The 17,880-nt window shown below is 41.5% G+C and overlaps 1 protein-coding gene across 1 annotated transcript; it reads right to left on the reverse strand.

Annotated features, from left to right (window-relative positions):
* Positions 1–8,673: 8,673 nt before the first annotated feature.
* LOC121651013 lies at positions 8,674–11,378 on the reverse strand. The gene is made up of 3 exons (XM_042002851.1): positions 11,176–11,378; positions 8,986–9,953; positions 8,674–8,853 (listed from the first exon to the last, which is right to left on the reverse strand). The coding sequence occupies exons 1-3, from the start codon at positions 11,180–11,182 to the stop codon at positions 8,674–8,676; spliced, it is 1,155 nt and encodes a 384-aa protein (XP_041858785.1). The 5' UTR covers positions 11,183–11,378.
* Between the last annotated feature and the right edge of the window lie 6,502 nt (positions 11,379–17,880).

Here is a 17,880-nt window from a genome sequence, read left to right on the forward strand (position 1 = left end):
AGTCGTCAGATAATTTTAATATGGTCATAAAACATTTTATTAGCTACATATAGAATGAAGATGCATACTTTGAGGGAATATGTAAATTGTGATACAATGAATGAGAAAACATTAAGTCCTTTATCATTTTTAAGGAAAATTAATTAACATTAGTTCCTAATATTTTAAAGTCATAGTAACAAGCTTTAACCAGTCTCTTTTAGATCAGTGTTTCCTCTCAAGATATTTTTCTTGAAAATGCTTCAATGAATTCAAACAATTCAGGCGACCTGACGAGAAACAGAAGATAGTTTCTTTTACTGTCCATGCACCAACAAGACGACTGTGGAAGCATGCAGCTGAATGTTGATGTATAAATGTTGTAATATGTAGTCCAAATATGGACATAATTTAAATGTACTGCATGAAAAACAGCCACTACCAGAAATTATGCAGTCGAGATTCCTACATTTGGGGAGTTCGCAGGAGTCGTGTCTGCGGTAGCGCAATGACGGCGGACGCCGACCGTAGACAACCGATGGGATCGCCCGATTTACTGACCGTAGACTTTGAATGTAGACTACCAATAAGGATCGTTGAAGCCAACGTAGACAGCCAATGCAAGGTATCTGCAGCCTTAAGGGAGCCAAATTTAAGACTTTTTAAGACCTTTTTAATGCCTCTTTGATAAAATTTAAGACCTTACATTCACGAAATGTAAAGCATGGAACCACCTTACAAATAGTCCAAACACTTATGCAACAGTGCTAAAAGATAACAAATGTAAAGATAATTGTTTCTCAGAGCATGAAAGTGAATGCATTTATCAAGTACTAACAGGTTCAGTTAATCAAATACCAAAAATACAAGTATTTAAGTAAACTCTGTTACACGAATATCTAAACTGAATACAAGTGCTGCAAACTGAATAAGTAAGTGAATTGTGATACTACTTCTTCCTGTTATGGAATAGATCTGAGTTCTTCAGTCTTTGTGTTCAGCTCAGCTTCCACTTGCTCTAATTCACACACTTTTTCTTTGTGTCTTTTCCTCAGTGTGTTGGATTTTGTGATGAGCTGGGCCATCAAGGTTCCACTCTTCCCTCCAGCTTCTTCTGCAAGTTTATCAGCGTCCCTATGTAGGCTGCTGGACACCTGCAGCAGAGTTTGCTTCTTCTTCCTAAGCTCCTCTATGGTTTCCTCTGCAGCTTTTCGTCTCTGTGCCTGGGCATCAGTTATTTTCTTCCTCTTTTGCTCATCTAGATGCTGTCTGTATCTGGACCTTGCTGATGCAGCAGATGCAAGTAGTTCCTTTGAGATAGGGACTTTGAGAACTCCCCCACAGACACTGACATAATCACAAACCAATCGCTGGGTAATCACTGTTTCTTCCTGCATATTGCAGGTCTCCACCTCTTTGTTTACAGAGAATCCTCTCTCCACTGTTGCTTGTCCATGGGAAAGAAGAAGTAGTTTCTGGCAAAACTCCCATAGCTCCTGATAGCGTTGGCTCAGGACACCATGGAGAAATGCATCCAGTCTGCTCTCTGTGGGTCTATAGGAGAGAAAGGTCTCACTTCTTGCTCCAACAGACATCACCTGCATCATAAAAAGAAACAGGGAAACACATTTTGATTATATACAGTACATAAACCAGATTCATATTTATCAGCAAACTTGATCCTTTTTATATTTTGGTGTAAACACAGACTGAACTGTTGTATTATCTCCTACCAGCAGAGACACCACCTGATAAATGCTTGCTTTGCAGAAATCTCTGCACTAGTTTTGTCATATTTGTCTGGCACCAGTCTGGGTCAGAGTACATCCTGCTGGGATCCAAACAGGCCACATGCCTAACAGGGGGATACTTTAATGGGCTCTTGTCTTGCACTTTCTGAATGATGGTAGACATCATCTTGATGCAGTCCTTCCTATACTCCAAGACTGTGAGCTCCCCTATCTTTTTTTGTCTCTGAAGTTCCTGACAGAATGAAATGTAATAAGACTAAGTGACCCTTTCTTATAAAAACAAACTATATTTGCTGTCTATCATCATTACATTAAAAGGTGAAACACTACTTTGAGAACTGATTCTGCACCCAAGCCTACAGTGACATCTTTTAGGTGGACCCAGCTATTCTTGTCGCTGACATCCAGTCTGACCAACGGCAGTGGACTGATGTCCTTCAGGATCTCTCTTTTGACAAAACGCCTCAGCACACTCTGACAGAAAAACAAAATGCATCTTAACTCATGCTAAATTTTTCAAACATTTATCACAACACAGACCAACATTAGAAAATTGATTTCTTGAATCATATTTGTGGGTGTGAGTTTCTGTATATAATTTGCAAATCATATGAATCACATTTTTTCAATATGATTAAAGTTAGCACACTACTGTGAGGACAAATTTAGTATAAATGAAGTCAGACAGAATTGTACACACACTGAAATAAATAGCAACATCAAACTGTCCAGTGCAAGGATATAGTTACCTTCATCAACTCAGCCAAGTCTGTGGCTAAGAATGACATCACTGGTTCATCAGTTTGATATCTGGTCAAGAATGGCGTGAATGTCCTGATGATAGGGATGTAGAAATGTAGCTTTGCCTGGATGAGGGGGTCTTTCTGAGCTGCTTCAAGGTATCAAAAGATGCAGTTCCTGGATTTGGTAGCTTCCTCATTCTGACTGCATCCAGGTACATGGTCATGGCCACACCTCTAGGGCTCTCTCGGCTACTGGTAAGTTTTCAAGCCATCGGTGGCTACAGAATGCAAGTGGAAATTTTGCAGATTTGGTCAAAGCAGTGAAGTCCTCTCTGCTTGCTGGCACATTATGGAAGAGCACATGCATGGCTTTTAACACTTTCTCTAGCTGCCATAAGGCAAAACCGCATTTGCAGGCATTATGTAGGGTGTGGAGGCCACAGCTCCCGACAGCAATCAACTGAGTCCCCTCACACTGCTCATGCTGTTCTTGTTGAAGTAGTTCCAGAAACTTCCAGTTTACACTGGGTCCATCCATGGAGACTGAAAGCAGCTTTTTCAAATCCAGCTGCTGAGTGCATTCCTGATGAAAAAAAGAGTAATTTATCAAACATATAGTCTAGACGATATCTAGCATTAGTAAAATGTATCACAATTAAAACTTAGAATTGATGCACAGAAAAGCCATAGCTTGTTGTGAAATTGTCAAAAATATGTTTTATATTTTATACATTTTAATATGGCAAAATAAAAAGCATTATCTGTTATGGATTTCAACACAACTGCATAATAATTTTTATAACAAAAAATGCTTAAGAAAAAAAACGTTCACGTTTTCCATTTCAAAACAAAAACAACTACAGGTATTTTATTAGTGTTGGCTTGATTCTTACTTTAAAGTGGAGTAGTAAATCCTCAGCTCTTCCATGACCCATGAACTGGGATCTCAGGTATCTAGACTGGACTCGATCATCTTTCCAGTAATGAGCATGTAAGTCCAGTTGCTTTGTTTTAGTCATTTTGTTGAGGGTTTCATCAAACATCAAAGTAAAACTGCCTCTGTTGACATCGGCCACGAGGAGTTTAATGATATAGGGAGCCAAACCAAATTTCGTTATGTAGGCTGTTTTGTCTTTACCACGGGTAAAGTTTTTAGCGATTCCTGAGTCAGGAAACATAGCCTGGAAAATCTCTCCAACTCCATCATTAGTGCTGTAGGACTGGTGTTTTGTCACGCTATGCAGACACCACAGTACCTCTGCCTGAAGGGTAGCGGTGGACCCAAAGATTGCCCTGAAGTCTGTTTCTGATGCTGCGGTCGTCGCTGGGATCGGAAATGTAGCTGAAGTCTGAGGAACTGATGGAATAGCGCAGAACTGAGAAATGGCGGGCATCTGCTGGCGGGTTTTGGCAGCAGCTTTGTGCTTCTCGCTGCACATATGCGACTCCACAGCTTTAACTCCCATCGAGCAGAGTTTAAAAATCTTCTTGCACAGCGTACAGCGGGCCTCGTAGCTGTTCCCTGGAACCGTTGCTAACCATGTCCTAAATGTTGGATCATCCAGCCAGCGAACATTAAACCTGCACTTCCCCATGACTGACGCACCTGTTAGCTAATGAAGTACAAACTGCTAATGTGCCTGAAAATAGACCCCCCCACACACACAGACAACCAAGGGGTTCCGCAGATTCCAACCTCTTATACAAAAATACAAAACAGTAATTAGAAAGTTCTTTAGAGATTTCCAGATAAAATATATAAGTTCTGTTTATTTGATGTGTGCTATTTTTTAAGACTTTGGGACTCTGGATTTAAGGATTACTTGTCATTTTTAATGATTTTTAAGGCCTTAATTTTGAAAAATCTCATTTAAGACTTTTTAAGACTTTTTAAGGATCCACGGATACCCTACCAATGGCTTGGTGGGACCTACCACGACTGAGAGTAGCGACGAAAATCTGAGTTTGGTAGCCAGAGTTCTTTTACGTCATTCATTTGTATTGACTAATGCGAAGAAATCTGTATACAAATATATTCTTCCTGTTTTTTTGTTTTCTTTTTAAATGATTCTTTTTATTATTTGAAAGGTAAGTACTGACATTTGCTGTTGCTCAGAAAAATCTCATCAGTAAAATCACAAAGGCGCGCATTGTACACATATATATATTTCTCACTAATCACGGAAAACTTTGTCAATATTTGTCCTGTCTTCAGTGAAATGTGCTGAATCCAGCAAAGGTGAATAACTCTTATTTGAATCGTGACTGACAATGTTACGTTGGCTTTAGCTAGCAAGCTAACTGTCCAGAGCTGTCATTCACTTCTGTTCACAAAGAAATAAATTTTGTTCAGAGCATGATCTTGTATTTCAATAATTTAATTCAAGTCATATCTTTATGTCCCAACTAACGTATAACTGCATATATCAAAAGTTTTGTTAATCACCTTACTAAGCACTGAAAATATGCTTTGCTTCTACCTATACAGTATGTGCTTGTGTGTCAGTGTGACGTGTGTATTTAAAGATAAACACTGTAATACCTCAATGTAATGCTGCTTGTATGACTTGTAAATTGTTTCCTCAACTGTCATTCAGCTATATCTGTCTGTCTGTCTAGATGACCACCCCTTTAATACGAGTTGTGAACTCAGATGCTCTTGCAAATTGCCAGCAGGCCGTATTGTTGGCAAGCAAAGAGGCACGATTGCATTGTGACCAAAAGCTGGTCTTCCCCAAACCTTCCCCGGAGCTTCTGAACCACTCCACTGCCCTGGCCCATGTTGAGAAGATCCTTAGAGCAGAGGGTATCCCTACACCATCACGTCTGCAGTGTCTGGGAAAGCTTGTGGTGCCATTTGGACAGTACAAGAACGCACCATTCCTCTGGCTTGTGAGGAACGATGTGGGCTACATGAAGTAGTAAGTATAATAGCTTAAAGCCTTGACAGACTGTATGTTTGTTAAAAGAAAAAAAAATACTAATAACAGTTAGAAGGTGCTTACATATCTGTTTATTTTTTTAAACCAACATGAGATTTGTCACATCATATGAACAATCCTTGCACTAAGTTAACGTATATGATTCCAGCATTCTTGACAAGCACAGAGCAGAGATGACAAACCCACTCAGAAGAGGAGAGGCCGTGAACCAGTGGGTGAAAGACTACCTCACTGAGCATGCAGACAGCTTCCCACAAGTCTCCATCATGTTAGAGGCCAATGTGGACAGGTGTATCTATGGTCAGAAGGGGTTTGAAGATCACACCTTTCTAGAGATGTGGGAACTCTATCGTCAGTTTACTGGGCAAAAACACAAGCCAGAGCAGTTCACTGACAAGCAAAGGGAAGCCATACAGAAGGCCTACAGCTCAGTCAAGAGATGGTTGAACACGCCAGTGACCCACATCACAAGTGTCCAGATGAAGAGGTTCCCGAAATATGTCTATGAGAAGGAGCAAGTAAGTGCTGAAAAGCTGTAAAATTAAAATTACACATCCAGTCTGCCAGAGTCCACACCATCCAGTCTGCCAGAGTCCACACCATCCAGGCTGCCAGGGTCCACACCATCCAGGCTGCCAGAGTCCACACCATCCAGTCTGCCAGAGTCCACACCATCACCTAAGAAGCACAAACAACCAAAGGCACGCCACCATAAGACACACGAAAAGAAAAAAAACACATCAAAAGCAGGACAAACCCACTGTTTTTCCCAAGCAGCCTGCTTCTGCTGACCAACCAGCTGAGTCCTCGTCCACATCCCAAGGTCAGATCAGCCACTGGAACTACCTGGAAGTGACTCACCTGTAAGTTGCACTTAGATTAAATGCAAACAATGTAAATTAGAACTATTTGTTTTAAAAATGTGTTGTACGTTTACCATTATATTGGAACACATAAACAGTTTTGCTGTGTTTTGTGATGTGTTACAGGTGGAATTAGAGGGTTGGGTACGACTGTGGGAAAACACAAATGCTATTCCACCAGCCGACATCTCTTGGCTCAAGGAGGACACAGATCGAGGTCTCTTCACACCCATTCAACTTTACAAGGACATCACTGGTGTCCTGAAGAGGAGAAGGGTGATGAAGTCAGACCGGATGTGGTTTCATCCTCCGGAGCCTCCAGGCTTTGTCGGTGGCACTCTGCCTGTGCCACAAATGTTTTTCCGCAGCCGTGTCTATGTGTGGCCCTGTGGGGGTCTGGAGGTGCTCCCTGAAGTGTCCATGTGGAGAAGAATGTGTTGGGAGAGGATGGAACATGTTCCTGTACAAATCTGGCTACCATCACCGGGTAAAACACACTTCACCTTTGTTTCAGAGTTAAAATATGATGGCCTAATACTTATTACACTGAACTAAAATAAAAAGGAAAAAATATGTTGTGCGTGTTTTCCTTGATGTGCTCTCCAGGTACATCACATTTGTGACATGTCCAACTGGTACACGATGCTGACGGAGGTCTTATGCCGTGGGCCATGCACGAAAGCAGCCACACTGTAAAATGTAATAAGTGGACATTACTTAAAAAAACTAAAGAAACCGATTGCCTCAAAATTTCTAAGTAAAGTTTGTCATTAATTTTAAGCTACAAAAGCTGAAAAGGCATGTGTTTAGACTACTCAGTAAATTTAAGTTATAGTAACTCAAAAACAATTAGTTTGGTAAACTATAAAATATAAGTTCAGACAACATAAAAAATCTAAGTTATGTTAAGTAAGGTCTACTCAATGCAAAAAGTCATGCTAACAAGTCAGTCAAGTTCACATTACTCAGAAAATATAAGGAAACCGATTGCCTCAATTTCTTTAAGTAAGCTTAACTAAAAATGTTCAAGTTGCTGGAAAAAGAGACGACAGTTTGAAGGAAACACAAAAACTGTTTATTTGTTCCCCAAGAAAACAGTTCAGTCACATTCAGTAACCAGTGACCAATGACCAGCAGATATGAATCTGCTTAAGTTCAACTTTGTAATGTGTATAATGACACTTGAAAAAGCAACAGCTAAAACCCTTCTCTTCTGCTTTCATTCTTAAAAGATGTGTTTAAAACTATGGAAACAGACTTTGCTAAATGTAGAGCCAACTGGCTACAGAGCCTAATGCTCTTATATCACAACATCGACAGACAGAAGAATAACGGCTCCAAGAAAATGTGTTCACACCTCTTACAAACATCAAGCCTTTTCTTTTCTTTTCTTTTCTATCCTTATTCAAGAACACGTTAATAAACATATGCAAATATGCATCAGCCTTTTTAAGAACAATGAGCATTGAGACTCCCTCCAACAAAAAAAAAACAGACAAAAAACAGGGGACACCTTCTCAGTACTGAAGAGTTTCACTGGCAATAGTACGGCAAACATCACAGAATGACCTGACATGTAAACATAGCCTACTATTCACATTGCCATGACAATTCACTCACTGCAACAGAAGATTTTTAAGTGATTGTATTTTTGGTTTTAGGGGTTGGTGTCCAAGAGACAGAAGCACTCTTTGAATAAAGTCGAAGGTGTTTTTCAGTTGTTTAGGGTACTCCAAATTCAGGGCGTAAATCAGCCCAAAGAGAAGGCACATAGCATCTGGAAGATCTTTAATGTCATCCATCACCATTGTTCCCTCCAAAATGATTGCAGTACCTGAAGCCTTTAGGTGGAGTGAGTCAGGAGAGCCTGGGTCATCCTCAGATATGACTGTCAGGATCCCAATTGAGGTGTGGGACACGTCAGGTTCATCACAGTCCTAACATTACAAACACAATGCGTCAGTTATCATCTTGCATCACTAGTGGCAGTATAGTAGTAAGATGCATAAGAGCATCAACAATAAAGTGCTGTTGTTGTTCACCTACATAAAACTTTGCAATCAAACCTTTTAAAGACTGCATATCCACTAATAGGTCCTGCTCATGAGTAGTTGTGTGATCATGTGATGTAAATAAAGCAGCAATGACTCAGAGACAGTGGAAGAGACATAATACTGTGGTGTGGAATTGCAATAATAGGGACTACAAACAACTTACAAAGCATGTCTTGAAAAAGTCTGCATTCTCATCTCCAAGGATGACAGGAAGCCCACGAAGGACTATTGTTCGGTTCACAGTAACATCCATACTCTGAAAAAAAAACATCAAAACAAAAATCACTCAAAATGGTCAAGGAAAATTAACAGCTTTGTAGACATAATGCAGTTCAACTATTTTATGGGAAAAAAAATCTTACTCGTGGTGTGAAATGTTGCAGGTATTCCTGTAGTTTCTTGCCGACACGTCCTCCCTTGGACTTGAAAATCTCCAAAAATCGTGGAGTGTACTTGTCAAGTTCTTTGAAGAATTCTATTTTTAAGTTTTTGCTTGACAAGCGAAGGAACTCTGCAACAATCTAAAGGAAATGTTAAGATAAAAGATAGTCAATTTAGACAAGAAAAAAGGACAACTACTATTACATCTGCCATTATAATAAACATAAAGGCAACTGCTGTAACCAGTTTTGCTCTACTGCGTTTTAAAGTACCTGACTCTCTGTGAAGAGTGCTGGCCACCTTTCCAACGTGTCTTTCACTGGAGGCTCCAGGTTTACCACTTCCTGTCTTCTTAAGGCATATGTGGAGTCCATCTTCTGGGAGATGACAACAGCATCTGGGCGGCGTTTTCTCATCTCTTCTACAAGTTTTTTGCGCTTGGACTCCATGCTGTCCTCATCTTCACCATCAGGAAAATTGGGAAGAAAATTAACTTCGCACCGTTTGGGCCTTTTGACACTTTTCTGAGGTGCTTGAGCGCTTTTCTTCCCGTGACTTACGGCCACATCTCGCCATCCAGCTCGACGCAGTTTGCTGCGGTAATTCCCCATTTTGTACTTGAGGCTGTTTTTCCAGCCGTCGCACCCAGAGGACGAGCCTGGTTCTTTGAGGCATGGATGCTTATGAATCAGTGCAGTTGCAACAGCCTGAAAGTTTTCATCACTTGGAAAGGACTTGAAGCTGTAAATAGTCTCAGCAAGTTTTTCCAGTATTTCATGTTTCATGTCCTTAGGCACATTTAGATATGTTTTGTCTCTCATATACAGAAGATTCCCCTGCCGTAATCGGTATTCAATGTCCACTGGAAAATACGGAATTTCAAAAATCTCTGGCCATGGAGATCGAGTAAGTGAAGACCAACTACTGGGGGAGGGAGAGAGGATCTCAGTGTCAGTTGTGCTAGATGTGCTAGGTGTGCCTGATGTGGGTGTAGGCAACACGGTGATTATTTTGAGGGTGGCTTTGTCAGGCAGGTCAGCAATATCAGTGAGGTTGACAAGGGCATTGTTAAAATCAGGATCCTCATACTGAAGGGAGAACTTGTAATGCAGATCCAGCTTCACTTCCAGCTGTTCAATGAGTGAGTCAAGCGTCTGTGGTTTTCCATCGAGTATGATTTTCCTGATGTCAGTGTCATGGACAATTATCCGTAATGTTATCCTCTCCATTGTTTGTGACTCTAAAAAGATTTGAAAAAGAAATTTAGTTATGTAACTTGACATTAAAAGGTAAATTATTTAATCAACAAAAAATATAGTGCCTTAGGGGTAACAAATGTTCTGCCCCTAATTCTGTAGGATGAAAGAGGAAATGGGTCATTCAGGTCAGAAATCTGGTTGAGTGACAGTGATGACACATGAGTGCATAGCTCATAAGAACGCAGATGCTCCTCGTACCATGATGTCAGATCTTTGCACACAAACAAAACATCACTGTTGATGACAAGGATTTTGTGGATTTGCTTAAAATCAGGTAGAGATGCACAGGCACCAACTGACACAATCATATCTGGACAATATTTGATGCTGTCAATGCTCACAGATGCTGCAACAAGGACAGTTTTTTGAGCAGCATATTTCTCATTCAGCAAGTTTTGAATGTTCTCAGGGAATGATGAGACCAAAGAAAATGTCACCTTGTCCATTTGGATTGGTGGCTTGAAAAATGAGGAAGAGTCCACTTGATGTGCCATCATTCTTTGATGCCGGACAGCCAGTGTTTGTGGGACATTTTTAAAGTTTTTTGTGTTGTGAATGACTTGCTTAAAGAATTTATGTTTTCCTTCAAATCTCATTGTCCACATGTCTCTGAGTGGCCCGAACACTCTGATGAGCTGTGGATAATGCTCAATAAAATGATGTTTGGGGCGGAGATTAAAATGAGGAAATACTGTTAAAAGCAAACCTCTGTGATCTGAGATTTTGGCATCAAGAAAGCCCAGAGTATCTTCTGTGAATTTAAAGGATGCCGTCAGTTCTACAATATCCTTCAAAAGCATTAAAATTTCCCATGTGTCATCATGCTCTGGAACATCAAAACCAATCATGAGAGGGAGAAGTCTTATGAGTGCCCAATTTTCATGACCATTACCACCAATGGTACCTCTAGAAGCAAATGTGGTTGGGATGGTCTGGGGTTGATCAGTTTTGTCTGTGAATTTGTAGGGGAAATGTTTGATTGCTTCATTTAGAGACTCCAGGGAAATGTACTTCTTGAAGATCAAATCATTAATGCACAAAGACATCTCAATGGGGATGATACCCTCCAAGAGGTCATGCATCATGTCAGGGGGAAACCCATTGACAGTGTGAAAATGTTCCAAGCTGTTTCTTAAAACACAGGGGCCTTTCACACCGTATTCTTTCACCAAATTGGGATTCTCCAAAACTTCAGACACATGCCTGTCATGTTCCTGGATGGTTCTGGCCTCAAATGCTCCTGATCGGACCTCTTTCTGCTGAATGTCACTCCTTTTTGCCAAGCAGAATCGACAAGGGTGTTCCACGATGAAGCTCTCCTGGAAACCAGCCAAAGAATGAGCACCTAGGTTATCAGCTGACACAAACAGTAAAGTTCCTTTAACACACTCCCCCAACTGCTCAACATAGACACCATATTTTTCAAGAGTTGCCAGGTCTTGAAGAAGGGGGTGAAGGACCTCTGCATAACCATGTTGTTTGACTGCACTTGCTTTGCATAGAACTGCAAGCTGTATAGTGTGCAGAGAGGAGCGATGTTTTGGAGGAAGATTGGCAAGCACCCAATAAATACTGCAAAGTTTATGTTTCTTTTTTGAAGTGCCCAAAGGATTAGCAATCTCAAATTCATCAATGTAAAGTCCAAGCACAATCCTTAAGGTCTCAGTGTTAAAAAACTCATTGCCACAGTAGTGACTGCCATCTCTGTATGTGGTGAATCCATCAACTGTGCCGTCATCAGTGAGAATTTTTTCTAGAACATCAGCCCTGTTAAGCAGTTTTTGTAACATTTTCAGTATTGGCACATATGTGAGTGATTGACATTCTTTGCCAAGCTTGTATTCAATAGGCATGACCATTGGAAATTCCTTCTGAAAATGTGTTGTTCTTTTGCTGGCAGTGGAGAGTGGCTGGCCAGCACTGGTCATTTTCAAGAACAGGTTATTGTTCTTAACTGCATCCACAATCTCTCTCACAATAGAGTCACTGTCACTGACACCATGTTCACTGAGAATTTGCTGGATGGCTGTCTTCAAAAGAGGCTCTGAGAGAAGACAAATCTGATTCAGATGTTGGATTATCTCCTGTAGTGCCACATCAGATATATGCAAGACTGCCTGCAGTTTAAGAAAAAGTGAGGCCAAATTATGCTCCAGTTGTTTCTGTAAATTTTCCAGATTTCCATTTGGAGTGTCTTCCTCATTTTCCTCTAGGTCTGTGTGTCCATTGTCAAGAGCTTGATTTTCTTGTTCATCTTCATCTGAATCATGGAGTGAACCTTGCAAGCCAATGTCAGGTTTCAGCTCCTTCTGACTGGGAAGCCTATGTTCTTTACATTTATGAGCATTAAATGTTGAGTAGACATTGCTCTCAAATGCACAGTTTTTATAGGGACACTTCACGGTTTCTTGTTTTTTAAGATGTTGGCGCAAATGGGTTAAAAATACAGATTCTGTGCAGAGTTCTTCAAAACTGCAAAGAAGACAATGGAATATCAGAGGGATTCCATCAGATCCATTCATCTGCTTATTTTGTCCTTCATAGGAGTGATTTTTTGTTAAATGTACTTTGAGGCCATTAAATGTTTTGAATGAACACAGACAATCTGTGTGAAGGCATGGAATTGGAGTAGTTCTGGTGTAGCTTCCATGTTTTAGACGGTAATGCTTGAATAGTTGAGCCCTTTTTTCAGAAGAAAACAAGCAGTACTTACACTTCCAATTCATAGCCAGATTTCTGTCAAGGATCAAAACCTAAAAAAGAAACAACAGCAATTAATTAAGCTGAAATTTAGGGTCACATTTTTTACTTGGTGCCTATAGCTGAATAAGAATAAAAGATTTAGCTTAAGATTTCATTTCATATTATAATCCACAGTTCCCAACATTGTTAGAATTTCTACTGATAAAATAAAATACCCCCAACATTTTTAAGACAGGTTTTCATTATATTCCAGGATGGATTTGTGGATATTTTCAGGTTGATTACCCTGCTTGGTTAGCCTGTATGTGTTCATGTCTCAATTCATTTTGGTTTGTGTTACAGACATTATTTTTATTACTGCAAACATAACACAATGACCGAGACATTATACGCTTTATGTGATTCATACTGTAACGGTACTTAAAACATTTTTTCTTTTACTTTGCCACATTTCTCTAAACATTCCAATTAATAAAAGGTATCCTGCACAACCAAAGGTTGCATCAATTGCTTTAGCAGCTGTCCTTTAATGCAACACGTGCTGAAATTCTTAAAGTCATCCTTAAAATTATAATGAAAGTGTGGTTTTGCAAAACTTATGTGAAGAGCTAACGCTAGCGCTAGCTAACGTCGCTAGCTAGCGTCGGAAACGTCAGTCTAGCTAGCAACGTTATTCAATCTCAAAAATAGCTAGTGACAGTTAACGTCGCTAGCGCTAGCTTACATGCTATCATTCAATCACCTCATCTCATAAACTGAGCGGTTTTGGCTTAAATATGCTATTTTTCCCCTCTGTCGTTGATGTTAGAACTGACTCCCAGCAAACAGAAATAAAAAAAATACAGTGTATGCTTAGCTTGCTGAGGCGTGTTTGACCTGGCAATATGAAGACAGTTAACCTGAAACCTCTAACCGATTCATGAACAGCACGGCATACAGTTTACTAAATAAAAGCCGATACAATTGCTCAAGTTTTAAGTAACTTACCTTACAGCAAAGCCAGACCCTGTCTTCCCGCTATCGCTGTTGAGAACCGCCACTACCAAACTAGTCTTCATGGAGAAATGCGCATGTGCTGCCACCTAGTGTCGAACAGAGATGTCAAATTTCTGAGGGTTTTGAGGACGGTCTTCATTACTCGTACTTTTTCAGTTACGTTTACTTAGGGTTGATAAGTTTAATTACTTTCTCCACCAAAAAGTGTTATTAACTAAGTGTAGCATAGTAAAGTCAGCAAAGTAAGTGCATATCAGTTAAGATCACTTATTATTTTAAGTTATATTAGCAATTACAATTTACAGTGCAGGAGCAGAGACGGTGTCACGGCAGGGCGGTGGCTTGCATGGGATGCCGCTATTCTGGCACAACTTAGCGAGGCTCACCAAGCGATGTTCCTTGTCGTCCTGACCAGCAAGTGAGTGTACTCAGCATGTGCATGTGTCAGCCTTCAAACATGTCACTCGACTCAACCTAAACAGATCAATTTTGACTCTAACAGACGAGGCGTGGACAAGAATGTTGTGCGTCTTTTGAGGGACCGGACTGAAGGGAGTGTGGCGGCAGATACAGGAGAACCACATGGAGGAGTACCTCCATTGCAAGGACCTGTACACCACACTCCTAATGACTGTAGTGAATCCTGGAGGGACCGTTACTGCATTAGGGCACTCATTCCAGTCTCCACCCCCACCACGGCAAGTCCCGTCTGCATGTCTACTGCTCCACGCCTTCCTGCTGGCAGAGGCCAACAATGTGCAGGATTATAGGAGCCAGATCCTCTCCACTTTTGGCACTGTGCTAAAAATGGATTCCACCAAGAAAGTACGTAAATCAAAATGCATTTAGCATGTACTGTAAAGTTATTAGTATTTTTTCCATCTCTGGGATTAATAAAGTACTTCTGATTGTGATTAGAACAGAGGAAACAACTATCTACAACAGGCAGTGTTGCATTATGTAAATTTTACTTTTTTTTCTTTCCCCTAGGTAGCGAAGAAGCTGTCTGGTGAGGATCAAGGCTCGGCTGAGTGGTTCACCAGCACTGGAAATGAGAACTCCCAGAAAGTCACCTTCGTGCTGACTTGTGAGGAATCCAAGGAGAAACTGGAACCCATGTGCCGCCCCCAAAATTTTATATGTGGACCGTGGGTGTTGCCGTGTTCAGGGCCCAACAGCAGTGGAGACTTTATTTCAGCCTTGGGTGGACGGTGGGATGATTGTTCGTATGGACATCTTCCACTGGATTCACCGGTTTGATGCAGCCATCTGCACCGAGTCTCATTCCAAGTATGATGCATTCAAGCTGCACATCAAGGCCGTCAGAGCCAAGGACCCGGCAACCATGAGGTCCATGAAAGATGAGGATGTCATCCGCAAGTTCATTTCCAGGGAGCAGCTAAAACGCCAGGTGCAGCAGGTCACACTAGGGGTGTATGACACTTTCAGATTCATCCATCAGGCCATTGAGCAGCTGAAAGGTCCTGCTGGGCTGGATGAAAGTGGAGTCAGTCTCTTCAAGACACCTGGTATAAAAGACCCTCAAACCAAAACTCTTTACATTATTAGTAATCACGGTGTAAACAAAGTGAACATAATCCATTTGTGTGTTTGTATGTCATGCATTTACAGCAGCCATTGATGAGTTATGGACAGCAACAGCATCGGCACCTGAAGTGCATCCAGGTTCCACCAGACATCATCATGTATAGGGTGGCCCGTGAATGTGCCCTTTTATGAATGTCTGCGTGGGAATAACAGCCTGGAAGGATTCCACAAAGCTTTACCCCACATGACCCCAGGTAAACAGGAGCACATTTCAAACATGTTAAATTGTCATTGATGTCTTTCATTATGATGTCCAGGTCCCCACTGTGCAGCACGGCCCTATCAGGTTTACCTCAAGGATTCAAGGATTCAAGGAACTTTATTGTCATACCAGCTCACATTTACATGTTTATGGTACGAAATTAGAACTGAGGTCCCAGTTTGAGCCATAAGAAGGAGGGCAATAAGTGAAATAAAATAAGACATGAAAAAAAAAATAGAAATATAGGCTAAATATAAATAGAATATAAGCTAAATACAATAGAATATAAACAGCAAAATTTTAAATAAAATTAAAATTAAAATAACAGTAAACACTAAAGAGCCCAGTTTGCATGTGCAGCCTAGATAAATATGTGCAAGTATGTATGTGCACGAGGTAGTGATAGTCCAAAGTATAACATTTCTGATATTAATATTAATGATATTGCACTTATATGGACAGCAGGTAAACATGTAAACATGTGGACAGGAACTCCCCTGGGGGGGGGGGGGGGGGGGGGGGGTAAAGTGTTTGCAGTGCAGGTCTGTTTGTCGGAGTGGGGGGGGTGGATTCAGTTGGGGTGGGGATGGGGGGGTGGGGGCAGGGCAGCAGGGTTTGGGCTGGTGTTCAGAGGTGGGGAAGTATGGTGGGGAAGGGTGGGGAGGAGTCTACAAGGCATGGCAAGAGTTCAGCACTCTGACAGCTTCAGGGAAGAAGCTGTTCCTGAACCTGGTGGTCTTGCTCCTTATGCATCTCAGCAGCCTGCCTGAGGGGAGAGGTTGGAAAAGTCCATGTGCTGGATGGGTGGAGTCCTTCATGATGCGGAGGGCCCTCCCCCTGCATCGTGCTGTGTAGAGGTCTGAGGTGGTGGGAAGGCTGCTCCCCATAGTCCTCTGTGCAGCCTTTACCACCCTCTGCAGAGCCCTCCTCTCAGCGGTGGTGCAGTTGCCGTGCCACACGGTGATGCAGGTGCAGAGGAAGCTCTCCACCGCGCAGCGGTAGAAGCTCCTCAGGACAGCGCTCCCTAGTCCGGCTCGCCGCAGCTTCCTAAGGAAGTAGAGGCGCTGGTGTGCTTTCCTGACCAGCTGGGAAGTGTTGGTGTTCCAGGTGAGATCCTCGGTTATGTGCACACCCAGGTACCTGTAGCTGGAGACCACCTCCACAGCTACTCCTCTGATGTGCAGGAGAGGAGTAGGGCGCTTATCCTTCCTGAAGTCCACCACTACTACTACCTGATAAGCAGCATTGCAAGCTGCAGTTCTGACGCAGTGTTTGATGGTAGAGGTCGGCACCGCAGGATCTACTCCGCACAGCTCATTGACCGCCTCAACACCTCCTGGCAACACCTGCTGGCAGCAGCTGTTTGGAGAGACTGTGGAGGGAAACTTCCGGGTTCCTGCTAATGGCGCCTCTATGGAGCTGCTTGGGCTGGAATACCTCTTCGGTCAGAGCACCAGAGAATCAGGTCCCTTTTCTCTGAAGGACATTGTGAAGGAAGGACCCGATGCAGATGAGGAGGTGTTTCAGCCCGGACATCCTGACCCAGATGAGGCTTAAAAGAGTGAAGGTGAAACATGATGATGTGCTGGAGGCTGTGCTGCCCCACATCACCCTCACCAGCGTAAGAACTGCTGTTGTTCACCCTCCGGCTTTTCTGAGCAGCAATGCGTTTGTTGATTTTTACCCCAGAAACCAAGATCTTTACATTTCTGTAAATAAGCTGGTATTAGACAAGTGGCAGATTTTAAACTGTTGCCTCTTTGCCAGGAGTTAAATTAACCAGTAAAACGTTTAAGTCTAGTGCAGAAGGAAGAGAACTAGAGACAAAAAGTATTGTGCAGAATAAAACATATAGAGTTCAAACAACATTAGTGGAAAGGCCATACATACTTAAACCATAACTATTATATAATACTATAGAATAAATAATTATTAAAAATATAATGAGTTATATAATAAACATCAAATGTTTAATATGCAAAATGATAGCAAAGCTTTTTTCCATCTTTAGTCTCTTGGCAGGACAACACAACAATAATGATAACAGGAGATTATACCATCTGTATAAATAAAGGTTCAATAAATAAAAAAGCAATTAAGACCATTTAAATCAAGCTATCATTTGTGTTTGTTTTAATGGGAGGATGGCTGCAGTCAAACCCTCTTCCTGACTTTCAGCAGCTGGAAACCTTCTGCTCTCACCTGGTAAACATCAGCCTGATAGAGGACAAGCTTTCCCTATCAACTAAACAGCTCTGCTTTAACCTAGATTATTTTAGAACTATTGTTGTTTAACCTTATTTATTTTAGAACTGTGAGATGTAAGATTTTATAATGTGCTATACAAATAAAATGTATCACAGTGTCCTCAAAGCCTGGAACGCAGTGGAGGAGCATGA

The sequence above is a fragment of the Melanotaenia boesemani genome, chromosome 13, assembly GCF_017639745.1.
Source record: "Melanotaenia boesemani isolate fMelBoe1 chromosome 13, fMelBoe1.pri, whole genome shotgun sequence".
In the NCBI taxonomy this organism is placed as follows: Eukaryota; Metazoa; Chordata; class Actinopteri; order Atheriniformes; family Melanotaeniidae; genus Melanotaenia; species Melanotaenia boesemani.

Coding starts and splice junctions, on each gene's coding strand:
- LOC121651013 (XM_042002851.1), bottom strand. Junction 8,854..8,985: donor CACTCTTCACAGAGAGTCAG/GTACTTTAAAAC, acceptor CATTTCCTTTAG/ATTGTTGCAGAGTTCCTTCG.